Source organism: Pleurodeles waltl, chromosome 1_2, assembly GCF_031143425.1.
Source record: "Pleurodeles waltl isolate 20211129_DDA chromosome 1_2, aPleWal1.hap1.20221129, whole genome shotgun sequence".
NCBI lineage: Eukaryota > Metazoa > Chordata > Amphibia > Caudata > Salamandridae > Pleurodeles > Pleurodeles waltl.
Window position 1 is genome coordinate 481,514,328 of NC_090437.1, and position 26,725 is coordinate 481,541,052.

The following is a 26,725-nucleotide window of genomic DNA, read 5'->3' on the forward strand; positions in this document are numbered from 1 at the left end:
CCCTCACTGAACTCACCTCCAAGAAAATGCCCAAGAAAGTGAACTGGACTGTGGAATGCCAACAGGCCTTTGACACCCTGAAACAGGCAATGTGCTCAGCACCAGTTCTAAAAGCTCCAGATTATTCTAAGCAGTTCATTGTGCAGACTGATGCCTCTGAACATGGGATAGGGGCAGTTTTGTCCCAAACAAATGATGATGGCCTTGACCAGCCTGTTGCTTTCATTAGCAGGAGGTTACTCCCCAGGGAGCAGCGTTGGAGTGCCATTGAGAGGGAGGCCTTTGCTGTGGTTTGGTCCCTGAAGAAGCTGAGACCATACCTCTTTGGGACTCACTTCCTAGTTCAAACTGACCACAGACCTCTCAAATGGCTGATGCAAATGAAAGGTGAAAATCCTAAACTGTTGAGGTGGTCCATCTCCCTACAGGGAATGGACTTTATAGTGGAACACAGACCTGGGACTGCCCATGCCAATGCAGATGGCCTTTCCAGGTTCTTCCACTTAGAAAATGAAGACTCTCTTGGGAAAGGTTAGTCTCATCCTCTTTCGTTTGGGGGGGGGTTGTGTAAGGAAATGCCTCCTTGGCATGGTTGCCCCCTGACTTTTTGCCTTTGCTGATGCTATGTTTACAATTGAAAGTGTGCTGAGGCCTGCTAACCAGGCCCCAGCACCAGTGTTCTTTCCCTAACCTGTACTTTTGTATCCACAATTGGCAGACCCTGGCATCCAGATAAGTCCCTTGTAACTGGTACTTCTAGTACCAAGGGCCCTGATGCCAAGGAAGGTCTCTAAGGGCTGCAGCATGTCTTATGCCACCCTGGAGACCTCTCACTCAGCACAGACACTCTGCTTGCCAGCTTGTGTGTGCTAGTGAGGACAAAACGAGTAAGTCGACATGGCACTCCCCTCAGGGTGCCATGCCAGCCTCTCACTGCCTATGCAGTATAGGTAAGACACGCCTCTAGCAGGCCTTACAGCCCTAAGGCAGGGTGCACTATACCATAGGTGAGGGTACCAGTGCATGAGCATGGTACCCCTACAGTGTCTAAACAAAACCTTAGACATTGTAAGTGCAGGGTAGCCATAAGAGTATATGGTCTGGGAGTCTGTCAAACACGAACTCCACAGCACCATAATGGCTACACTGAAAACTGGGAAGTTTGGTATCAAACTTCTCAGCACAATAAATGCACACTGATGCCAGTGTACATTTTATTGTAAAATACACCCCAGAGGGCACCTTAGAGGTGCCCCCTGAAACTTAACCGACTATCTGTGTAGGCTGACTAGTTTTAGCAGCCTGCCACAAACCGAGACATGTTGCTGGCCCCATGGGGAGAGTGCCTTTGTCACTCTGAGGCCAGTAACAAAGCCTGCACTGGGTGGAGATGCTAACACCTCCCCCAGGCAGGAATTGTCACACCTGGCGGTGAGCCTCAAAGGCTCACCTCCTTTGTGCCAACCCAGCAGGACACTCCAGCTAGTGGAGTTGCCCGCCCCCTCCGGCCAGGCCCCACTTTTGGCGGCAAGGCCGGAGAAAATAATGAGAAAAACAAGGAGGAGTCACTGGCCAGTCAGGACAGCCCCTAAGGTGTCCTGAGCTGAAGTGACTCTAACTTTTAGAAATCCTCCATCTTGCAGATGGAGGATTCCCCCAATAGGGTTAGGATTGTGACCCCCTCCCCTTGGAAAGAGGCACAAAGAGGGTGTACCCACCCTCAGGGCTAGTAGCCATTGGCTACTCACCCCCCAGACCTAAACACGCCCTTAAATTTAGTATTTAAGGGCTACCCTGAACCCTAGAAAATTAGATTCCTGCAACTACAAGAAGAAGGACTGCCTAGCTGAAAACCCCTGCAGCGGAAGACCAGAAGACGACAACTGCCTTGGCTCCAGAAACTCACCGGCCTGTCTCCTGCCTTCCAAAGATCCTGCTCCAGCGACGCCTTCCAAAGGGACCAGCGACCTCGACATCCTCTGAGGACTGCCCCTGCTTCGAAAAGACAAGAAACTCCCGAGGACAGCGGACCTGCTCCAAGAAAAGCTGCAACTTTGTTTCCAGCAGCTTTAAAGATCCCTGCAAGCTCCCCGCAAGAAGCGTGAGACTTGCAACACTGCACCCGGCGACCCCGACTCGGCTGGTGGAGATCCAACACCTCAGGAGGGACCCCAGGACTACTCTGATACTGTGAGTACCAAAACCTGTCCCCCTGAGCCCCCACAGCGCCGCCTGCAGAGGGAATCCCGAGGCTTCCCCTGACCGCGACTCTTTGAATCCAAAGTCCCGACGCCTGGGAGAGACCCTGCACCCGCAGCCCCCAGGACCTGAAGGACCGGACTTTCACTGGAGAAGTGACCCCCAGGAGTCCCTCTCCCTTGCCCAAGTGGAGGTTTCCCCGAGGAACCCCCCCCTTGCCTGCCTGCAGCGCTGAAGAGATCCCGAGATCTCCCATTGACTTCCATTACAAACCCAACGCTTGTTTCTACACTGCACCCGGCCGCCCCCGCGCTGCTGAGGGTGAAATTTCTGTGTGGACTTGTGTCCCCCCCGGTGCCCTACAAAACCCCCCTGGTCTGCCCTCCGAAGACGCGGGTACTTACCTGCAAGCAGACCGGAACCGGGGCACCCCCCTCTCTCCATTCTAGCCTATGTGTTTTGGGCACCACTTTGAACTCTGCACCTGACCGGCCCTGAGCTGCTGGTGTGGTGACTTTGGGGTTGCTCTGAACCCCCAACGGTGGGCTACCTTGGACCAAGAACTAAGCCCTGTAAGTGTCTTACTTACCTGGTTAACCTAACAAATACTTACCTCCCCTAGGAACTGTGAAAATTGCACTAAGTGTCCACTTTTAAAACAGCTATTTGTGAATAACTTGAAAAGTATACATTCAATTTTGATGATTTGAAGTTCCGAAAGTACTTACCTGCAATACCTTTCGAATGAGATATTACATGTAGAATTTGAACCTGTGGTTCTTAAAATAAACTAAGAAAAGATATTTTTCTATATAAAAACCTATTGGCTGGATTTGTCTCTGAGTGTGTGTACCTCATTTATTGTCTATGTGTATGTACAACAAATGCTTAACACTACTCCTTGGATAAGCCTACTGCTCGACCACACTACCACAAAATAGAGCATTAGTATTATCTCTTTTTGCCACTATCCTACCTCTAAGGGGAACCCTTGGACTCTGTGCATGCTATTCCTTACTTTGAAATAGTACATACAGAGCCAACTTCCTACAGAAAGCCATACATAACCTGTCCTCCCTTACCCACATGTGGAAAAAATATACCTTACCTGCCCTCCTTCCCATACACCCCCCCCCCACCACCAAGCGCCCACCCCGCTGCTGTGCCTTCCGCTTTCAGTGAAAGCAGGCAAGCAGCGCTGATAGGCTCTCTGAGAGTCCTCTCAGTCTGACCTGGAAGGTCTTTATGACGTAGCAACCGTCTGTAACGAGTTTTATTTTTAACTGTGGCTATGTCGTAGCTGTGGGTTACCACATTTTGAATCTGATGTAAATGGTGGCGGCTTCCTAAGCAAGCATTGCATAACAAACTGATCTGTTTGCTTTGGAAGCAGCTGCCAGCTGGGGGGTGCAAATACCCTGCTGTACCACCGGAGCAAGCAGCCCACTCAGTTACATGCCACACCTATTGGCAGCCGTTCCTGGGCACATTCTTTACAATAGGACAGTGAGGGTGACTGATTAAGGTTCTGTGTAAATCTTTACAGGTAAGTAGCCTTGTATTGCATGTGGACATTTTGTTGTGGATACCAGATTAGACTGTTACAAAACCAGCTGCGGACCACCGTGTATAGTGCTTTACCATTTTCACAACTCTTGTGTTCTTGTGCAGAACTTGTTTTATTTTGAAGCATTTGGATTTTCTCTATCAAGGAACTGAATCTTAAAATCCTATAACCTATGGAAGCACAACTAACCAGTACACTTAACTTCAATTTTATAACGTTTTCCATTCTTCTTAATAAGTATTGGAATTGCAGTTTAATTTTGGCACATTGCAGGCAGCTTGTGATGGAACATCTGCGTACATTTATGCCTTCATGAGTAGTGTATAAAGGAGTAATATTGATGGTGTTAGGGTTATGTTTACATACTCTAGGAGACATTTAAAGTTTGCCTTTTGATACATAGTTATTACATAGATCAGGCAGAGTTTGATTAAAGTTCATTGTACCCCCAGGCTTTGGCCTTCTCTGGGTTTATAATAATGCTGGTTGGCAGGCAACTATTGCTCCCCCTCTGCAACTTCCTTGACGACAGTTGTGTGCATCCAGCCACTTTTAGCTGCCAGGAGCATAAATGTTGTTACACATACCTTCATCCTTTGTTTCAATAGTGAAGAAATGTGTATCCCCGGGGGCAAAAAAGATTATTAATGTTGAACTGAAACAATAACAAATCAAAAAGACATGCCTTTGACTAAAGATGAACCATCTGTCCACCAGCTGAGAGCAGTTATGAACTATGTTGTTAACTCTTTCTCTTCCATCATCTCTTTCTTCTTTTATTGCTCTGTAGGATATCGTACCTGTGGATGCATCGTATGAAATCAAGGAGCTCTATGTTCCAGAAAACAAGTTGCAGCTGGCCAAAAGTGACGCCGAGGCACTGCCCACATTGGATATAAACAAGGTAGTGTTCAGGGAGGTGATGGGTGTCCTTCAATTTCCTGTCAGTTTCTTGAGTGTTTTCCCTTTAGGCCGCCTTTTACTATCTACCTTTGCTAGAGCATGAAAGGGTACAGGAAAGTGTTACATCCAAGATTTAGTTTCTCCTTGAAGATGTTAAGCTTGTCTGTAAAGATATTTAACACACACATAGCTTCTTTGAAAATGTGTTTGCAAAATGTTTACATGGTTCTTCTTGCAGTTTTTGTGTGAAGGAAAAATGAATGCCCTACGGGACAAGACGCGTTCTGCAATATTAAATGCCACTGAAGTTTTGAGCCCGGGTGTTCTATGAAACCTGCCACATTAATTCTTGGACTGGTGTCTGACACTAGAGATCCATTCATGTATGTTCTACCTAAAAAAGGTCTTCATAGATTCACAAGATTTGATGCTTTATTGATGGTACAGGAATGCAACGCCTGAAATTTGCTCTCTGCAAATGAAATAATGAATAGCTGGCAGTGAGAATTGATAAGCATTTTTAAGGATCGTAATGTTTATTCCAAATATAAAGATTCTTCAGATGTTTACTGCTGTCTTAATGAAAGTTAGTGTGTGGGTCGAGTTTTTTTTTATTTTTATTTTTTTATGTCTTCCGTCAATTGTAAAAAAGCATTATCCATGGTCATATAGAATACCCATGCTCCACCCATGCAGTTCTATATCAAAGGATTTTATCTTAGAATTAAGGTACAAGTTGCATCTGTGAGTATGCAATTGTTGTGCAACACTCACCTTTAAAGCTAAAATTATTGAAAGTAAACCCTCACAATCACACCCTACTCTAGAGATTAGACCTCTTTTGGTAGGATTGTTAACAAAAGACAGTATTAGCAGCTGTTCGCTTTTCACAGTGGCAAGAGGTTGTCAACAAATGCAACTCTATGTACTACTGTTGCTGTTCATTACAGAAAGCCTGTTGCCCAAACCTGCTTGGGTCCTCAAGCACAGCATTCATGTTGTTGCTGTTTTAAGGCTGGTTGCAGTCTTAGCCACTTGTGGTCATTCAACATTGAAATCTAAATTAAATGCATCTACAACATCTCTTGCGGGTATGTGCTACAAACCTTATACGCAGAGCTGCGTTAATAGCATGTTTCACTTTTCCATCCCTGCGGGGGTCAGAAGTGAATATTAGAGTTGAGCTGTTCTGGGAACAGTGATATGTAGATAGATAAAGAATGAGGTTGGGAACAGTCCTCTGCTGAAGTTTTAAAACCCCTATGCTGCAGGTCAAACCTCTCAGTAAAAGGTCAGATTCAACAACTACCCCTTATTCTTAATATGTTCTTTTATCCCTTGTCCTGCTTCCGTAATGCATACCATAATTATTTTCCAGTACAATGATACTTTAAATCCTGTTATCTTAATCGAAGACTAGTACAGGAAGTTAATGCTTCAGTTTTACCTATAAATTATTCACTTGAAAAGCCCAAATGCACAGATTTGAATATAAGGGTTGCTTTTTTAATTTTCAAAATACTTTTAATATGCGTCTTTAAAATGCAACTTAAACGTCAGCACGTCTACATAGCAAAGGAGGACAAGAGATTCACTGCCACTTCTTTCTCTCTATCTAACCTCAGTCTATCTGAAGATCTCACCTTTGATAGATTGATTATACAGATTGTAAACATTCAAGTGAGCTCACCTGGATAAATCAGATCCTTCTATACATGTTCTGTACTGAATGTTTTGACACTCTTCACACGTGTTAACTCATATTAGTCCTGTGAGAGAGATTTGATACTGGGAGCCAAGTATTGTAAAATTTGCCTGAGGTACCCCTCAACATATGTGATCTTTTCCGTGCTTAAACGTACCATAATTTCTGTATCTAACTAATCAGCATCAGGATTTGCCACATACCTCATCCGGCGATGACTCTTTACCTTGTTACTTACAGTGTGTGTGAAATCACTTTGGCAATCCTGAATGCGAAAGCAAGGGTTCTCACATCACCTGTTTGACATAGCTCTTAACCTCCTTGTTAGAAATGGGATCTCTAGTTGGCAGTGGTAAGCACCCTGTCTGAGTAGGGACCATCACTCTAGTCAGGGTAAGAGTAACACAGCTACGATAACCCCGGCTTACCCCCTTGATAGCTTGGCATGAGCAGTCATGCTTAGCTCAACGGCAATGTGTAAAGTATTTGTATACACATATACACAATAACACAGGGAAAAAAACACAAATTTGCTCCACAACAGTTTTGAAAAATAGCCAATATTTATGTGAGTGAAACAAGACCAAAACAACAAAAATCCAACATACACAATTAAAGATATCACTTTTTCAATGTTAAATTTGAGTCTTAATCCGTAGAAATCCATGATTGTATCTTTTTAGCACAAAGTATCAGGGATGCATCAAAAACAAAGATGATGCGGGCCACAGGGGAGGTGAGGTGCTGAAAAGCAAAGCTATGCTTCGGTTCCTTACTGCCCAGAGGAGGTGATGTGTCGATTCTTTCTGTGCAGGAGAGGCGATGTGTTGGTTCCTTACTGGCATGGAGGTGATGCATTGATTTCTGGAAAGGCAGCCTCTGTTTCTTACTGCAGTGCGGGGTTGATGAGAAATTGACGCCCGGGAAAACCCAGTCCCGCTGTGTTGATGGAGCAGCGGTGAAACAGGTGCAGTCTTGATTCTCCAGCCGCGGGGTAGGCACTGCGTCAACATTTTTTCCCACTGTAGTGTACACTTCCAAGGACCCAGGGACTGGAATTGGCAACACTTGGCAAGTCAGGGCTCTCAACAGGGAAGCACAGACACTGGCAGATGAAGTCTTTGATATCCCTGAGACTTCTTAACAGGAGGTAAGCTCAGTTCAAGCTCTTAGGAAACCTTGGAAAACAGGATGTAGAAAGCAAAGTCCAGTCCTTTCTCTCCCAGGACAGAAGCAGCAAGCTGCAGGCCAGCACAACAAAGCAACAGGCAGAGTGCCAGCCCTTACTACATCTTCTAGCCCTATTTCCTGGCAGAATATCCTCCGTCCAGAAGTGTTTTAACTTTGTGGGGTCAGAGGTGCGGTACTTATTGTCCTGTTTGCCTTTGAAGTAGGCAAACTTCAAAGAGAAGTCTTTGTAGTGCACATGACCCTGTCTTTCGCCTACCCTGGCCCTAGACACACTCCAGGGGGTTGGTGACTGCTTTGTTTAAGGACAGGCACAGCCCTGTTCAGGTGGAAATGTCAGCTCCTCCCACCACTCTAGCTCAGGAACACCCATCAGGAATTGTAGGGCACACCTCTGCTCCCTTTGTGTGACTATCTTAAGTGAATTCACAAACAGCCCAACTGTCATCCTGACCCAGATGTCTATTCATGTAGACCGGCCGTAGCACAGAATGGTTAAGCAAGAAAATGCCCACTTTCTGAAAGAGACATTTTCAAACTTACAGTTCAAAAACCAGCTTTACCAAAGGATGTATTTTTAAATTGTGAGTTTAGAGACCCCAAACTCCAGATCTCTATCTGCTCCCAATGGGAAATTACACTTAAAGGATAATTCAAGGCATTCCCCATGTTACCCTATGGGAGAGATAGGCCTTGCAATAGTGAAAAACAAATGTAGCAGTATTTCACTATCAGGATATGTAAAACGCACCAGTGCATGTCCTACCTTTTAAATACGCTGCACCCCGCCCTTGTCCTGTCTTGTGCCTACTTTAGGGGTGACTTAGATGTAGTAAAAAGGAAGGTTTGGGCCTGGCAAACGGGCTCACTTGCCAGGTTGACATGGCAGTGTAAAACGGCACACACAGGCACTGCAATGTAAGGCCTGACACATGTTTGCAGGGCTACTCATGGGGGTGTTACAATTGGTGCTGCAGACCCACTAGTAGCATTTTATTTACAGGCCCTGGGCAGACCTGTTGCACTACACTAGGGACTTACTAGTAAATCAGATATGCCAATCATGAATATCCAATCACCAATACATTTTAGACAGAGAGCATATGCACTTTATCACTGGTTAGCAGTGGTACAGTGCCCAGAGTCCTACAGCCAACAAAAATAAGTCAGAAATATTTGGAGGAAGAATGCAAAAGGTTCAGGGATGAGCCTGCAAAAAGGGCCAGATCCAGCACTCCTGTATTGTATGCATGAAACCTATCAGGAAGCCTGCTATTTGCATCATGACCTGGTGGCCTGAGTTAACAGTCCAGCTCCTCCCCATATTTTGCCCCAATATGTGAAGTGATTGTGTGTTTCTTTTTATTCCAAGGTCCTACTGATTTCTCATGTTGTCTGTCTGGCCTAACATTAAACAGCTTGCATAGCTACAAAATGTTGGACTTTTTGTTGTTGCTTATGCAGGGTCATCCCCAGTCTTTTTGCCTCCTATTTTTTCTGACCTGTTGCTCTTGGCTTTTGAACTCTGAGCATTTTACCACTGCTAACCAGTGCTAAAGTGCATATGCTCTCTGTGTAAATTGTATGTAATTGGTTTATCCATGATTGGCATATTTGATTTAGTAGTAAGTCCCTAGTAAAGTGCACTAGAGGTGCCAGGGCCTGTAAATCAAATGCTACTAGTGGGCCTGCAGCACTGGTTGTGCCACCCACATAAGTAGCTCTGTAATCATGTCTCAGACCTGCCATTGCAGTGTCTGTGTGTGCAGTTTTAACTGTAAACTCGACTTGGCAAGTGTACCCACTTGCCAGGCCTAAACCTTCCCTTTTCTTACATGTAAGACACCCCTAAGGTAGGCCCTACGTAGCCCCAAGGGCAGGGTGCGGGGGATGGTTAAGGTAGGACATATAGTAATGTGTTTTATATGTCCTAACAGGGAAATATTACTAAATTCGTTTTCACTGCTGCAAGGCCTGGCCCTCTCATAGGTTAACATTGGGGCTACCTTTAAATCTGATTAAAGTGTAGATTCCCTATGGGAGCGGATGGACGTGGAGTTTGGGGTCTCTGAGCTCACAATTTAAAAATACATCTTTTAGTAAAGTTGATTTTGAGATTTTGTGTTTAAAAATGCCACTTTTAGAAAGTGAGCATTTTCTTGCTTATACCATTGCTGTGACTCTGCCTGTTTGTGGATTCCCTGTCTGGGTCAGTTTGACAGTTGGGCTGGTTGCACCTCACATTAGACAGTGACACAAAGGGAGCTGGGGTGCAGCCTGCATTTCCTGATGAGCCATCTGTGCTAGGAGGGAGTGGAGGAGTGATCACTCACACCTGAAAGGGCTGTGTCTGCCCTCACACAATGCAGTCTCCAACCCCCGGTGAGTGTCTGGGGCCTGGCCTGGGCAAGGAAGGATTTCACATTCAAAAGAGACTTTGCTTTGAAGTAGGCCTACTTCAAAGGAGAAATTGGGTATCAGAAGGGCACCCAAAACCACAGACCATAGAACACTTCTAGAAACCAAGAGGAACCTCTGCCTGGAGAAGAGCTGAAGAGCTGAGGAAGAAGAGCTGCCCTGCCTGTGACTGCTTTGTGGAGCTATTCTGCAGTTGCTGCTTCTGCCAGAGTAAGAGGGCAAAGACTGGACTTTGTGTGCTTTCCATCTTGTGAAGATCTCCCAGGGCTTGATTTAGAGCTTGCCTTCTGTTTTAAGTCTCAGGGACAGCAAAGACTTCTCTCTGCCAGCACCTGGAGTCTCTGGAGAGACGCCTAATCTGCCCTGTGGTGCCCATCCAGTTCCTGGGACCCTGAAAGGAGAAGCTGGTAGCCTAAGAGGAGGAAATCACGCACAGAGCGCCGTGCGTAAAAAGATCTACACAACTCTGATCTGCGCCTGAAGAAACAACACGCCGCCAGCTCCAGTGCTGAAAATCTACACTCGCTGGAAACGCAACTGAAGAATCGATGCACGGAGCTGGAGAAACGACGTGCAGCATCGCTGACAGAGGCTGGGAGATCGCAACCTGCGCTGCGTGGTTTTCAGATCATCGTGCGGCTGGATTTCCGACGCAAGTACCGCTGGGCGTGTAAAAACAACGCAAGGCCTGCCTGGACCCGAGAGTGCTGACCGGATTGATGCATCACTCTCCTGCGGAGAGAAGAAACGATGCGCCCGACCAGACGAAAGGAGAAACGACTCAAGGTCCCTGTCGTGAATGGAATCGACGTATCGCAAGCCCTTTTTGACGCACACTCGCCTGTGCGGGGTTATTTTTGATGCACCCAAGGTACATTTTCACGCTAACAGTGTTCGTGCGTGTTTTAAACTAAAGAAAGACTCTTTTTGCTTTTTAATTGATAACTTGACTTGTGTATTGTAGATTTTTGTCGTTTTGGTCTTGTTTAGATAAATATTCTCTATTCTTCTAAAACTGTGTTGCCCTTTTGTAGTGTTTTCATTAAGTTAATGTGTGTGTTGGTACAAATACCTTACACGTAGCACTCTGAAGTTAAGCCTACTGCTCAGCCAAGCTACCAAGGGGTTAGCTGAGGGTGATTCTTTTTTACCCTGACTAGGGTGAGGTCCTTGCTTGAACAGGGGGTAGGTAACCTGACTGTCAACCATAAACCCCATTTCTAACACAAAACAACTACCCTTTCGGTCTTTCTCTTCAAGCGCTCTTCAGACAGCGTGAGCTTCAAGTAGCCTCCTCTTTAAACAGGTGTAAAAGTTAGTGCTGGACTTTAAAGTCTGAAACACTCAGTTTTCATCAAGCAGAGCCCCTTTTCAGTTTCTGGAATGACCCGACAATTTATTTTGAGGAGCAAGTTCTTTGATATTCCCCTTTCCCTCTAGTGCTCTAAACTGCCCTTGTTTGGGCTCAGTCAGAAAAGCGAGTAAATGGAGAAAGGTATTACTTCTTTACCATGTTTAATGCAAAAGTTCCCAAACTTGTAATGTTCCCTTTGTCTTTGGGGAATAAAGTATGTCATATCTTTGCATCCTATGGAGCCACAGCACTTTCTTGAGGTGTCTACCTGCAGGTGTGTGTTGAGTGACACACCATGCTTTTTGTTTTAGTTTTGTGTTGCAAATGATGGCCCTGCATATGAACCGTTTAATATTGGGTATTCCTTGCCCCCTCTTTGTAAAATCTGCTTATGCAAGGTGCAAGTTTAATCCCCCAGCCACGCACAAACCTAATACATGTCCCTTGTACATGAGAAGCGCAAGGATTACATATACCAGCTTGGGCAAGGTTATCATTTTAATAGAGGATGTATTGCTCAGGCATGAGATAGCTAAGGTCTTCCAGTTGCAAAAGTATTTTTCTAGTGTCTGTCCTCGTAGTTTCCCTGTCTAGTGATATATATATATATATATATATATATATATATATAACAGTTAAAAAATAATTCCCATACATCTTAAAGGTAAGCTCTCTTCGTTCTGCTCCCTTTTTTAGGGGACCAGAGTCAGATTAAAAAATTCAGAATCATCTTCTGTTATGTTTTCTCATATCTGTTAGGTGTAACACCTAATGTTGTCACCTGTCTGTTGATGTCTTATAAAGCTCAGGAGCACTAAACCTGACAGTACCCTGTCAAGCTATTTACACAATATGTTCATGTACTCTTTGGCTTCTAATATTAACAGTGATATGGCCTATACAATATTCGGTTCGTTGGATCCTTACTTGGCTTGATCTGATAAATAGTTGCTTTAGTCATCCTTTGGATGACTGTTTCACTGAGTTACTATGGCAAAGTCAGGGCTCAAATTGCATATAGAAGGTCATAGAAAGTACACCCAGTTCTGGATGCCTGTGAGGATTTCAAACCGTTTGTTACTAATAAAACCTTAGCAATCAGAGCATTAAATATTTATTTCTTCTTCCCCTGCCCCTGATGTAGACTAGACCCTTGAATTCTCTCTGTGTGCTCACTTAGACTGCGTGTGACACCTTCTGACTCCTAATCCCCTCCACTTCCCGCCCTCATCCCCCAGTCCATGTAAATTGCAATAATATTATAACATCAGAAGTCTCTCTTTGCCCCATCTAGTTCCTGTGAGAATCTTGACTGGGAAATTGGATCGTAGCATCTGTCTGCGTGGCACACACCTGTAAAGGTGCACTAGCTCAGCATCTCCCACTGGCCCTTCGTATTACTGAGCCTTGTGGGAGTGTACCAATTAATTCCAGTCAGCCAAGTCAGACGGTACCCACCCATTGGACACCATCACTGACTTTGTGTCTCGTCTTTAAGCCGGTTTCCCATCACTAATCCTCAGGATTTCTGTGCTTTATCCAAGAATTTCAGAGCAAACTGCTTCCCAGGCTTTTCAAAGAAATACAGGATAAGGGGACCTGACAGAGTTGAGGGTTGTGGGCCTTGGGGGAAAATTCTCGGTTTGTCTTGATTTTCATTGTTATATCTTTTTCTTTGTTGCAGTGTAGTTTAGCTGCGATCATTTGCATTTCTGTCGCTCAGCTTCACCCCAGACCGCTCTCAAGCATTGGTCACTTCTGCACTGTAGGGTAAAAATACAGAGAAACCTCTGAAACAAGGGGACAGGATTTAAGACAACCAAACAATATAAGGGATTCCGCTTGCTGAATTACTTACACTATAAATGCACTCACATTCAGTCCCCACACTCCAGCTAATTTAAGACCACGGGGATTTTGAAAGAACACAGGTCATTTATTTATAAATAAATGAAAAAGACATCCAATAAAAAGTTTTTCACCTAACACCATCAATATACCACCAGCGTTGTGACTCCCTCTGCTGTTGCCAGATCCTCTATGGTGCCGCAGTCTGGTGCCAGTTTCCTTCAGTACCAAGCTCCCCCACCAGCTGTCCTTTATCTGAGCAGTCTACACCTCCTACAGAGAGAGCGGGATGTGCTTTGGGCCACATGTGTGCCTTTCCAGATCATACTTGTGATGGTCTAGTCAGCGCTCCCTATCTTAACCCTCCCCACAGCTCCTAAAGTCTAGAGATTATGCCTCTCTCCTGTAGGATTCAGCCCCAACCCTCTGTGATAGTACTGTTTTCAATTTAACTATGTCATGTGGTCCAGAGTGTTATCGTGGCTGGGCTTGTTTTCAGTGTATATGCTTTAGGGTTGGAGTAGGTGTCTTCTACAGCAGCACCCCATGGGCACATTTTCAGTACAGCTGGCCTCCACAGGTTGTGCACAGTCATGTTGGCTGTTTTGGTCTTCTGTTCAATAACTTGTGAACAGTGGTTTCACTAGACTTATTTATTGTTCCATAATATGTATGGGTATAGTATGTAAAGTGGTTGTCTCTGGGTGAAGTCTGAGATGAACCACTGTCTGCGGCTATAGGTAACTCCTCTGGGTTCCGAATCAGATAAACTAATACCTCTTAACACAGCACCTCATTGGTTAGGGGTTCTTGCTAATCTCAACCCCCTGCTGCACACTTCAGGTTAACCCTCATCACCAGAGCCCTGTTCACAAGAGTAGTGCCCCTGTGTTTCTGGTGGATGTCCTTTGAGTGTGATCTCAGCAAGAGCAACTGCTCATGTTTCTCATCTCTGTTCAAGGTTCCAGAAGTGTAGCGCCTCTTGGTCATTTCTCCGTCTGCACAAGCTGATGTTCCTTAAGGGATCTAGGCTTCAGCAACCTGATCTGCTTGCTCCCCTCGGTCTAGCCCTATACCCATTAGGAAGCTGTCATTTTTCTTCATGGGCTGAAATCAGCACACCACGAAACCCCCTGCGACATCTGCCACTGCCCTTCACCGACCACCCGTGATCTGGATAGGGTACCCAGAGCTCAGTGCAGCACAAGATCCTAGACTCTTGCCTGTGGCTGCACTCAATTCTAAAAGTGAGTCTTGGTGTGTACTCCACTGCTACAGCATTCCTGTGCTGTGCTTACCACACGATTGGTGCCAAATGCGGGCTGAGCCTAGGCCGTGGCACCTTGACAGCTGCTGCCATTTTGTTTAGAGCGTCCCCATAGGATCAGTGTATAATTCACTAACTTTAAAAACATTTGCTTAGCCATTTTTCAGTTCAGTGGTAGGCATTTCATATCTAATGTTTAAAGAGCAGGTTACATGGTTGCGCAGATAACTTGAACCTTTCTGATATCCCTGATGAACCCACTGAGTAGAAGTGATGGGCAAGATAGTGAATCATAATTGTCTCCATATGAGACATGATAACATGTAATGGAAACTCTGCTGTGGTTATGCAGGACCTAGTCCTGTCAAATTCAGACATATGTTTAATAAGCAGTGCTCCCAACCTGAACGTAAACATGTATATGTATCCAAAAAAAGAAACAAAACAAACCTTCATTACAATTGCAGGCAAAAAATAAACCTTGAAAGGGACTTTTTGAAAATTCCTCACATTCGACGTGATAATCTCAAGTTCGGCAAACACTGATCGGAATGAGACCTTAGTGTTTCCCCGATAAAACAACATGAAAGCCTCCACCAATATGAATTGCAATCACATGCCCATCAGTGTTGTTTTTTTTTTTGTGTAAAGTTCTTTTGTAATTTTAAAAAATAGGACTCACAGGTACAAAGTAGAATGCAATATACTTTTTTTAAAACAGTATAAAAACAGATTGAAGCCAAATCAGTTGTTTCGGCTGGAAATAATTGACCAAACATTGGCCTGTATCTCTGATACTTCTGGATCCTACGGGGAAATTAACCAGATCGTTTGTATGGGCACTGCCTGTAACTAAATAAACTAAAATCTACAAAAGAAGACAATGCTGAGTGCAACAGCAAAGGTGTCTGTTTAACAAGAATCCTATTGTCTTATTGTTGTGTATGCAAGATTTTATTTTTGGTGTGTGCTCACTATTAATAACTAGAACCGGAAACATTACTTTTGCAAAAAGAAAACTCTTTGAAAGTTACCAGATATTTGCAACGACACCAGTGGCAAGATTGCACCATTCACTTCCTGTCCCAGGCACTTGATGCTTGCTGGATGATAACTTTCCTAATAAAATGCTACTTGGCCTACATTTAAATGCATGTAAGCCAGAGCCAAGACTTGCAAGTCCGTTTATACAGTAGAGTCATGTGCCTACTTATGTTTTGTAGTGTCATTCCTCACACCGTTTAAGTAACTGCTTCTCCCTAGACAAGATGTCTAGGGCTGCAGTATGGAGTTTATTAGAAAAGTATGTTCCCACACATTAGCAAAGGAGAGAGGATCTCTGAAAATTGTTGTGTATCTGTATAGTCATTTCTTAGGTCCTGTTAACTATCAACGATTCCCACAGCTACTGGCATGCCAAGATCATTTCTTGGTGATGATTAATGAGATGTGTCTGAGAGGCAGCAGGGACATGAAACTTGCAAGGCATGTGTAACTGGGAATATACATGTACCCTTGGCCTCCCACCTTGTAGCACCGCTAAGAGGTGAGGGGAGCTGCTGGGCTCTGGTTTGGTTTTATTTGCCCTCCCTGTTTTTCTTGGCATTGTCATGCCATTGCCATGCATCCTTACAGGTGGCCTATTTGAGATGCAAGCTGCACATCCCACTTCAGGCGCGCCGGTGACGCACCAAAGGAAGCCCATCTGTGCCCAGACAATACCAGGGGCCGGGACCCTTGGTTCTGCTTCACCTACTCCTAGGTGCCACTCCTCCCGCCAACTCAGGGAGTTAGCTAACTTGTTTCCCACCTCTGCGGTCGAATGATATATCATCCAAAATGGAGTTTCTACGTGTCAGGCTTGTGGCAAAGTGCTGCCGACAGAGACTGCCTGTATGCTGAGAGTGAGTAATATTTCACAGATTTTGGCAAGGGCTCTGTTTTTCTCCTTGAGCTGCCAATCCTTGGCTAAACACAAAATTGAACTGTTCGATGTTATCAAGGATCAGGTGCCTAGCACAATCCCTGAAGCAGAAATTCTCTCAGGTATTCCACCGGACTGTGCAGTACAAAGATTGGATAGGCGACCCCAATGTGGTGGCGGCCTTGCCATTATTTTTAAGCAATCTCTTTTCTGTATGTTCACTGAGGCTGCAAAGATGTTCTTTTCTCCTTGGCCTGCTCTAGTAACTTTGTCCTATCAGGTACTCCCCTTTGTCGCCCTCCGGGCCCTTCATGTGGCTTTATTATTGCACTGGCTGATGTTTTATCTACCTTGGTTTTACATTACGCCAACTTCTCCGTGGTGGAAGATTTGAATCTCCACTTCGCAGACTAGGAATGTCTTGCAGTAGCCAGGCTAGTTACGGATCTGGAAGCCTTGCAGTTATTGCAGCTGGTTTCCCTCCCTACGCATAGGCATGGTGTAAGGAAATGCCTCCTTGGCATGGTTACCCCCTGACTTTTTGCCTTTGCTGATGGTATGTTTTGAATTGAAAGTGTGCTGAGGCCTGCTAACCAGGCCCCAGCACCAGTGTTCTTTCCCTAACCTGTACTTTTTTTTTACACAATTGGCACACCCTGGCGTCCAGGTAAGTCCCTTGTAACTGGTACCCCTGGTACCAAGGGCCCTGATGCCAGGGAAGGTCTCTAAGGGCTGCAGCATAGCTTATGCCACCCTGGGGACCCCTCACTCAGCACAGACACACTGCTTGCCAGCTTGTGTGTGCTGGTGAGAACAAAACGAGTAAGTCGACATGTGTAGGAAGTTGGCTCTGTATGTGCTATTTCCCCTAAGGTGTCCTGAGCTGAAGTGACTCTAACTTTTAGAAATCCTCCATCTTGCAGATGGAGGATTCCCCCAATAGGGATAGGAATGTGACCCCCTCCCCTTGGGAGGTGGCACAAAGAGGGTGTACCCACCCTCAGGGCTAGTAGCCATTGGCTACTAACCCCCCAGACCTAAACACGCCCTTAAATTTAGTATTTAAGGGCTCCCCTGAACCTAAGAATTTAGATTCCTGCAACTTACCGAAGAAGAAGACTGCTGAGCTGAAAACCCCTGCAGAAGAAGAAAGAAGACACCAACTGCTTTGGCCCCAGTCCTACCGGCCTGTCTCCTGCCTTCTAAAGAAACCTGCTCCAGCGACGCTTTCTCAAGGACCAGCGACCTCTGAATCCTCAGAGGACTGCCCTGCTTCAAGAGGAACAAGAAACTCCCGAGGACAGCGGCCCTGCTCCAAAAAGACTGCAACTGTGTTACAAAGGAGCAGATTTAAAGACCCCTGCAATCCCCGCAAGAAGCGTGAGACTTGCAACACTGCACCCGGCGACCCCGACTCGACTGGTGGAGAACCAACACCTCAGGGAGGACCCTCCGGCGACTCCGAGACTGTGAGTAACCAAAGTTGTCCCCCCTGAGCCTCCACAGCGACGCCTGCAGAGGGAATCCCCAGGCTCCCCCTGACCGCGACTGCCTGACTCTAAAATCCCGACGGCTGGAAAAGACCCTGCACCCGCAGCCCCCAGCACCTGAAGGATCGGAACTCCAGTGCAGGAGTGACCCCCAGGAGGCCCTCTCCCTTGCCCAGGTGGTGGCTACCCCGAGGAGCCCCCCCCCTTGCCTGCCTGCATCGCTGAAGAGACCCCTTGGTCTCCCATTGATTTACATTGGAAACCCGATGCTTGTTTCTACACTGCACCCGGCCGCCCCAGTGCCGCTGAGGGTGTACTTTTTGTGTGAACTTGTGTCCCCCCCGGTGCCCTACAAAACCCCCCTGGTCTGCCCTCCGAAGACGCGGGTACTTACCTGCTGGCAGACTGGAACCGGGGCACCCCCTTCTCTCCATTGAAGCCTATGCGTTTTGGGCACCGCTTTGAACTCTGCACCTGACCGGCCCTGAGCTGCTGGTGTGGTAACTTTGGGGTTGCTCTGAACCCCCAACGGTGGGCTACCTTGAACCCCAATCTTAACCCCGTAGGTGGTTTACTTACCTGCAAAACCTAACAATACTTTACCTCCCCCAGGAACTCTGAAAATTGCACTGTCCACTTTTAAAACCGCTATTTGTGTTTTATGTGAAAAGTATATATGCTACTGTAATTATTAAAAGTTCCTAAGGTACTTACCTGCAATACCTTTCAAATGAGATATTACATGTAGAATTTGAACCTGTGGTTCTTAAAATAAACTAAGAAAATATATTTTTCTATAACAAAACCTATTGGCCTGGATTTGTCCCTGAGTGTGTGTTCCTCATTTATTGCCTGTGTGTAAGTACAACAAATGTTTAACACTACTCCTTTGATAAGCCTACTGCTCGACCACACTACCACAAAATAGAGCATTAGTATTATCTCTTTTTGCCACTATCTTACCTCTAAGGGGAACCCTTGGACTCTGTGCATACTATTCCTTACTTTGAAATAGTGCATACAGAGCCAACTTCCTACACATGGTCACAGGCTCGACCCCATTTTTTCCAATGTGAGTAACATACTGGTGGGTCCCCCTGTACCGCTTATATAGTCTAACCTCTTAGCAGTACCTTTTCAGATCCTTTTAGGCATTCTGCCTCTGAAATCTGTATCTGGCCTCAAAATCAGATCTAGGAAAAGGGCAAAAATCACATCCGAAAATTTCACCCAACCGCTGCTCATTAGCTGGCCCAATTTTGACAACTGAATTACTACAGGGAGCTCGCAGATTGAGGACAGGATAACAAGGGCTCTAGACCTCATCACTCCTATGGCTGATCGGACAGTGAGCAGAACCAGGCCCACTGCAGACTGGTTTAATGAAGGATTGGCAGGGCTTAAGAAACAATGCAAGCGCTATGATCGCCTGTGATGCAAGAATTTTGATAATGTTAGCAATGCTGACTATCGCTGTGCTCTTAAGTCCTACCATCACTGCATCAAACAAGTGAGGCAGGATTTTTACACTAATAAAATCGAAGGGGCCCAAAGCTCTCCGCATGAAATTTTCACAATTGTAAAATCTGTGCCCACCCTAGATCGCGTCACTGTGCACAGTCCCACCTTCGAGGAAAGCTGCAATGCTATTGCCACATTTTGCCAGCAGAGAGTAGCATCTAGCTACTGCTCCTTCCGAGAGTGCTAGAAACCTCTGTTCCTACAGGCCTGGTTCGAACAGTCATGTGATTCATCTTAACATTACTGATGCTAGACTTGAGCACGGCCTTTGACACAGTGTCTCACAGCCTCCTCTTGGAGAGGCTGTGGGCTTACGGGATTGGTTATAAGGCCCTTCAGGGGCTTGCGTCTTTTCTTCAGGACTGCACCTTTCAGGTCTTGCAGAAACTCTTTCAATCTGAGGTGCTGCCATTGCAGCAGGAGGTCCTTCAGGGGTTATCTCTGAGCCCCACGCTATTTAATCTTTACATGTGCCTCCTGGTGAATATCAATGAGCAACATGAATTTAATATGATAAATCGTATGCCAGTGATGCCTAGATTATTGTCACCTTGTTGCAGAACTCTGCCTCTTTGAGGACCAGTCTATTCGAGGTGGTCCTGTGGATGGATTATAATTGCCTAAAATAAAATGCCGACAAAATGGAGGCCCTCACCTTGGGGGGGGGGGAATGGGATGGGGAGGATTGGGGGGGGATGGGGAGGATTGGGGGGGTGGGATGGGGAGGATTGGGGGGGTGGGATGGGGAGGATTGGAGAGGGGATGGGGAGGATTGGGGGGGATGGGATGGGGAGGATTGGGGGGGATGGGATGGGGAGGATTGGGGGGGTGGGATGGGATGGGGAGGATTGGTGGGAGGGGTGTTTGAGCTGCCATCTGGCCCCCAGCCTGGTGGCCGTCAGCACTTGGTCCACTTCCGATGTCAAAGCTCAAGGTTAAGAACCTTGGCATCCTGTTTGATGTAGGTCTGACCTTTGATGAGCAGATCACTGCCGTTGTCGGCAAATTTTTTGGGATACTAAAATCCCGCAAATAATCGTTGGGTTTTTGCCTGAAGCTGGAAGAAAAACTGTCATCCAAGCTTTAGTAATATCGTGGCTGAACTACTGCAATGTTCTATATTTAGGAGTAGTGCAGTCTCGGTTGACAAGGCTCCAACGGGCACAGAATTCTTCCGCCAGGCTGCTGCTGAATCGTCCTAGAAGAGCTTCAACAGGCTCGGCCATACAGAAAATTCAGTGGCTCCCTGTAAAGAAAAAGGTGTCCTTTAACGTTCCTCTCTATTGCTATCAAGCCTTCAATAAAGCTGGGTCTAGCTACCTGCATCACTTCATAAAACCCTATCTCCCTTCAAGGTGTCCGAGGTCCTCAGGGGCTTTATTGGCAGAAGTCCCTCCTATTAGGAGAACTCGGATGGGAGGCCACTCTTTTAGCTCGTTGGCCCCCTCAGTACAGAACTCTCTTCCTCCATACCTTAGGCAATTGAAGTCAGAACTCTTATTTCAGAATAATCTCAAAACACGGCTATCTAGATAGGAGTCCGATCATTTTGGCGTGTTTCTTGTGTTTTCGCTGGGTAGTTAGATCTTTTAGCGTTGGTACACCACTTCGAGGTAGCAATGCGCTCTCCAAATTGCCTATTACCAAACCTACTTTTAAACTGAGGGAGTTCATGCCTGAACACCTAATTCACAAAAAAACCTTCATTGGGCGGAAAATTTGGCCTGCGTTTGTAGAATCCTGACACTGATTCACAAATCCAGGTGCAGATGTAATGAGTTTGTAAAATTCAGATGATGTGCAACTGTTTCTGCAGTCTTGCGTGACACCTCTGGGAGAGCTGTGGCTGCTCCCAGTGAAGAATCATGGTGCTGTGAAGTTCAGATGATGTGAACACCCACGTTCCTCTTCAGGATATCCATGCACACCTAAATTTAGGCCTTTGTTGACACCATCTGTGATAATCTGATAGCATAGTAGATGAATTGTCTTTGTAGGATCTGGGCAGTGGTATTCTCATGAATAGATGAGGTAATGTGTCCCTAAATAAATCAAAAATGTAATTTAAATAGACAACACAATTAGCTAAATAAGCCTTCTTGCGTGGGTAAAATATAAAAAAAACCAGGAAGGTTTATTAAAAGATTCAAAATTCGTTACTGAAGTCAACAACTATCGATCATCAGTCAGTATGGGGAATTAGCATAAAACTCAGTCGAATGCTCATAATCCTGTTAAAATAATCTGAGTTATAAACCTGAGACCGATTGGCATGAATCGGCACTCTGAGCCTGGGACCAAAAAGACTGGCTCACCTCCCGATTAAACATGTTTTACAATGAAAATCACAAGGAAATTCGTGGAGTCAGCTTGAGGTGAGTGAGAAGTAGCATTGACTTAAATCGCAGTACAGAGTACAGCATTAATATACCGTCATTTAACACCAACCCAAATGCCATCTCCTAAATTAATCTTAACTAAACACACTTTCGACCTAATGTCATCAGCTGTGACAGTACAAATCGAGTTACTCACAAAACAATAACATACATATAAGAAGAATAGGCTCTCTGAAACACAGTCGGGAAGGGCTTAAGCAGTTATATTTTCTAAGACTGCTTCCTCGGAGGCTCACTAAGAACAGCACGCCGTCATAAAGCTTTAGTGCTCATTTTATTGCATGTGGAATCAGTGTGAGACGAAAACATAGAAACAACGGCTTCATTCTGAAATATAAGATGTCTGGGCTGAGTCTGGGCCTTGTTCAGCCAATTCCAGAAAAGTATACTTCTGTTATGTGCAGTCTTGTTGCAAAACATTCATATTACTATACAAACATAATTTATCAATGAAAACATCTTCTAAACCTACTTGATCGAGACGTAAATGATGCTAAAAGTGTGGGACTGGAATGAGAACACCACGTTTTTTTCAAATAACTTTAGTGTCTTCAATACAGAGAAAGTTAATTTGAAAGAATAGTATTTCCATACAGTTATTTGTGCTCGTTATGAGGATTTGTTGTAGGCACATTTTGGGAACACCGTAATCTAACGTTTATGCGGGTGACCGACTCATCCCGGTGAGTTTGCCTTTTTTCCCATAGTACCCCAGAATGTTCCGGAACCCCTAAAGGAACCCATAGCTTTCTATTTACAAAGTGCCAGCTCCATCAAACATCACCCAAGTAACAGAACAATTAATTGTCATGCTCGATGTGGACATTGTGTACCGACCTAGCCCCTCTGTTGAGAAGGCATATTGTGGTACATTGGGTGCAAGTTTCACAATTTATCATTGGCTGTTTTAGACAGCAGTGCATGCATGTCCTGGATAGTTCTATTTAGCAGAACTGACTCTTGCATTATTGGGTAATAAATAGGTTTGGATAAAGTATTATTTCACCAAATGCCTGTATCAGTCAGTTGATCTCCATATACGAAATATTTGCAGTGACAGTCACGGATGAATAGTCCTCAAATGTGCTTGTTGCTTTGAAGTGGAAAGAGATGTAGATTGGTTTGTCTGTGCATGTACACCTGTTTTGTGGGGACTATCCTCATACTGTTTGCTAAATTAATTTGTGAAATGAATTATATTCTGCACAAGGGCCATAGGTGATCTTTTATTAAGAAAATTAATTTCAGCTTTTTTTCTTAAAAAAGGACATAATGTGCTTTTTTTCAGGTTGACATGCAGTGGGTGCAGGTTTTGGCAGAAGGCTGGGCGACCCCGCTGAATGGCTTCATGAGGGAGCGAGAATACCTGCAGTGCCTTCATTTTGATTGTTTGCTCGATGGTAAGAAATGAAATAATGAGCTTTATTTTAGTCATTGACGTCTGCTCTCCTGGGCTTATTTCCCGACACTCCAAACCCCGGTTTTATTACATGGTTACATGATATTGCTTTGCATTCTGCTAAAGTACTGCTTGTGATTTGCTTGCATGGCTTGACTTTTCCATCAATGGATGGTGGCCCCACCATGTTTACCTTTCCTAATGTGAGAACCTGAAATTCTTAGCATAGCAGCATTGTGTTGTTTATCTTGCTGTAACAGCAGTGCAGCCTCTTATGCTCCCAAATCGTTGAGGTACCCTTACCCTCTTCTGCCCCACCAGGTCATCTTCTTCTGGTATGTGAATGTCTGAAGCTTGACAGGAGTTCTGAGGAAGTAGGCCACTCCTTTCATGCTCTATACTGTTGTAAGCAACCCTGATACTAATAGCCACGCACCACCTCTGCTCAGACTGTTGTGGTTGGAGAAGCAGGGCCCCAGTTCCTCATTCTCTACACCAGTAGTTGGGGATTCAAAGTGCAGACCTGGAGTGAGGAATTCCCTTGCACCCTTTCCTACGTTCCCCAGGATTGCCAGTTCTGTTGGGGACCAGTTCCTTTATCTTTGTTATGGAATGAATCATAAGAAGGTCAGAGGAAAATAATGCTTCTTTTCCTATATGGATTACCCCGGTGTTAGGTTCCCAATTTTAGTGTTACTAATAGTGTTTTTCTTGAGCAAGTTTTGTATCATCACATACTTATCTGTCTAAATAATTGATGCATATGAAGGCTAACTTAGGCTTCCAAAGTGTTCAGGATTCATCCTATTTTTAACAATATAGAGTATTCTTCTTTTTATTTAGAGACTTTAGTCCTAAAATATTTGAAAAAGAAATCTTAAATCTTACACAAGTACATTTTTTGACTACTCGTACTAAGGTTTAGAACATCAAACCTTATTCATAGACAACACCGGCCATGTATGACATGCTTAGTTACAGCTCTACTGGTGTATGCCTTTCTCACCCAACTCTGCAAACTGAGCTTGTCTGAATTGTCAAAAATTCGCCGTCATGAGATAAGAATTTATATGGAATGTTACCAATACATGGTTCAGTGTTTTCCCTTCACATTGAATATGTACTAGAAAGGAAAACTTTCTGCTTATGTCTTCCTTGATCTTTTCTTAGGCCTCGAAAAATAATAAACATCTACGGATCTGGTGACTTGAGTACTCTACGCGATCTAAATGTATTGCGCTTGACCCATAAAGTGGCCTTAAAATTGTGTTTTAGAAATCTGACTCTGTTATACCAAAAGAGGTATGCTGTGTAATGAGACCAGGTATCACTTTTAAGTGGAAAGGTGCTTACTCTAGCAGTCCCAAGGTGCTCTATAGTGTAGTCGAGCAGCCTTTGGCTTATCAGAGAGGATTGTTAGACATGTGTTGCATATACACTGTCAATAAATGATACATGCACTCAATAAGGAGATCCACACCAATTTAGAACAAGGATTTGCAATGCAATGGGTCTCGCGTTTACTCGAGGTTGAGCTATTAGCATTGTAAATTCCTAACTGGACTTTTCTTGCCACACAAACTGAAAATAAAAAGTAAAGCAGCTGACGTAAGTGAGCTGATTCAAAGTGCCACCGTGAGCGTGAAGAGAGAGACAAAAGGAAAAAGAAGTTCGCTCTCAGTCAAAGTTATCGACAAAAGCGCAACTATCCATGTAACAGGGTCGATGGCCAAGGCAGTAACAAAACCGCCCCAAGGAAGGACAAACCTAAAGCAGTTACCAACGAAAAGAAAGGATTTTTGAAAGCAATCCCATGAACGAGTGATAGTGATGGGCATGTGGTGGGCGTGGTCAAAAGCCCAGATATATTCCAATACATCGGAAAAGCAGCGTTGGTGCGCTGCTATGCTCGACCTCAAAATAACACATATTTTAATTTATTTTTTTGACACCAAGAACTTCGTAATTGGGTAAGAACTGTTCGAGGCATGTGTAGCTGTAGATGCCATCTAGTTTTGGATCCGAATATGCACAAGTTGTTGTTTCTTCAAAGAATTCTTTCGAGTCACAAGATAAAGGGACTCCTCCTCTTAGTGGTAACGGGCATCGGCACCAACTCTATTGTTAGATTGTTTTCTTTCCCCGTTGGATACTGTGCCCAGGTTCGAGACCATTTCGGGCTCCTTTGGGTTCGTTCATCTCCACCCTCGTCGGTATTGTTATTGATCGCGTTTTCATTGTTGCATATCGAAGAGATAAAAAACTATCACCTGTTGGTTCGGCGTACTCCAGACCGATGGCCTTTGGGCCTCGTCCTTCAGGGCCTATCTACCATCTCATCAGCTTTGACTAACAACGTGCTGCTAATGGAAGGTTCTCAATTCAGATTTTGTCCCAACTGTGCCACACTAAGTACTTGAGAACCAACCTCCATCAGGTTTGCAACTTATGCCTGTCTCCTGATCATAAGGAAGAGGACTGAGAGGCCTGTTGATCCTTCTGATAAAATAAGACCCTACAGGACTGAAGGATGCGTTGCAAAGAGATGAAGGCAAGGTCATAGAGGAGACATGCAACATCTTCGGACAGCAGGGCGTCGAGGAGGAAGAACTCCATGAGGCCTCAGCGGCTGATGAAGAGGCCTTTTCCAACCAAGACTGTGGCTCCAACTGTGACCTCGAGATTGATCTCTGGAAGCAGGACCGTCCTCTGGGTCAGCGTACTGAGCATACCCATGCCCTCATCCAACCACCCAAAAAACGCTTGTTTCTGACCGAATTCATGACTCCCGGGCCACCACTGTCAGCAGGCCATGGTAGGCAATGATCATCTACTGCAGATGCCCAGTCCTCGGGCTCGGCACGAAAGCTAAGCTGAAACCATCTTCTTCATTGAGCCGACCTGCCTTGCTACAGAGGTGTCCATCTTTCTCTTCGCCGCCGAGCAACTCAGCATCGACTGCTTGGGCTCCGAGCACTTTGTCACCGAAACCCAAATCTCTTTCGGCACTGAAAGCCACGACAGTGGCACTAAAAATGGCTCCAAAACCAATTGTTCAAACAGTGGAGGAGTGTCTCAATCCAATATCAATCCTTCGTGGCCTCCTCTGTCTGCTTCTCCACCCCCCCATTCCACCACCACCTCATTTACACTGCGACCTGAAGGGAATTTACACCACAGAGTTCCACACAGTCCTCTACAGGTCATCATGGGAGGATGGATGATTCATATGACGCAATTCATCCCACAGATCCCTGGGACAATTAAGATATTGGTCCCCCTGGAGATACCAATCCAGATCTCAAGCCAGCCAATCCATGACCTCCTGATGATACAACATCCTATCAGAAACTTATCAGCAGGGCAGCACCATATTACCATGTCCCTCTACATAAAGACCCTGTTGAAGACGATTTCCTCCTCGAAACATTATCCAGCACCCATAGGGCATGCCAGTACCTTCCTGTACTAAAGGGAATGCTGCACCACATTGACAACATTTTTAAGAACCCATTGTGAGCATGCATAATTACACCCAAGGTC

At 45.1% G+C, this 26,725-nt stretch overlaps 1 protein-coding gene across 1 annotated transcript in view; it reads left to right on the top strand.

Moving 5' to 3' along the window:
* The window catches only part of PAPSS1 (3'-phosphoadenosine 5'-phosphosulfate synthase 1), a 340,888-nt gene that overhangs the window by 135,351 nt on the left and 178,812 nt on the right, over positions 1 to 26,725 (top strand). The window contains exons 6-7 of the mRNA XM_069241180.1: positions 4,557 to 4,670; positions 23,072 to 23,183. Of these exons, the coding sequence (XP_069097281.1) occupies positions 4,557 to 4,670; positions 23,072 to 23,183 (226 nt within the window). The remainder of the gene's footprint in view (positions 1 to 4,556; positions 4,671 to 23,071; positions 23,184 to 26,725) is intronic.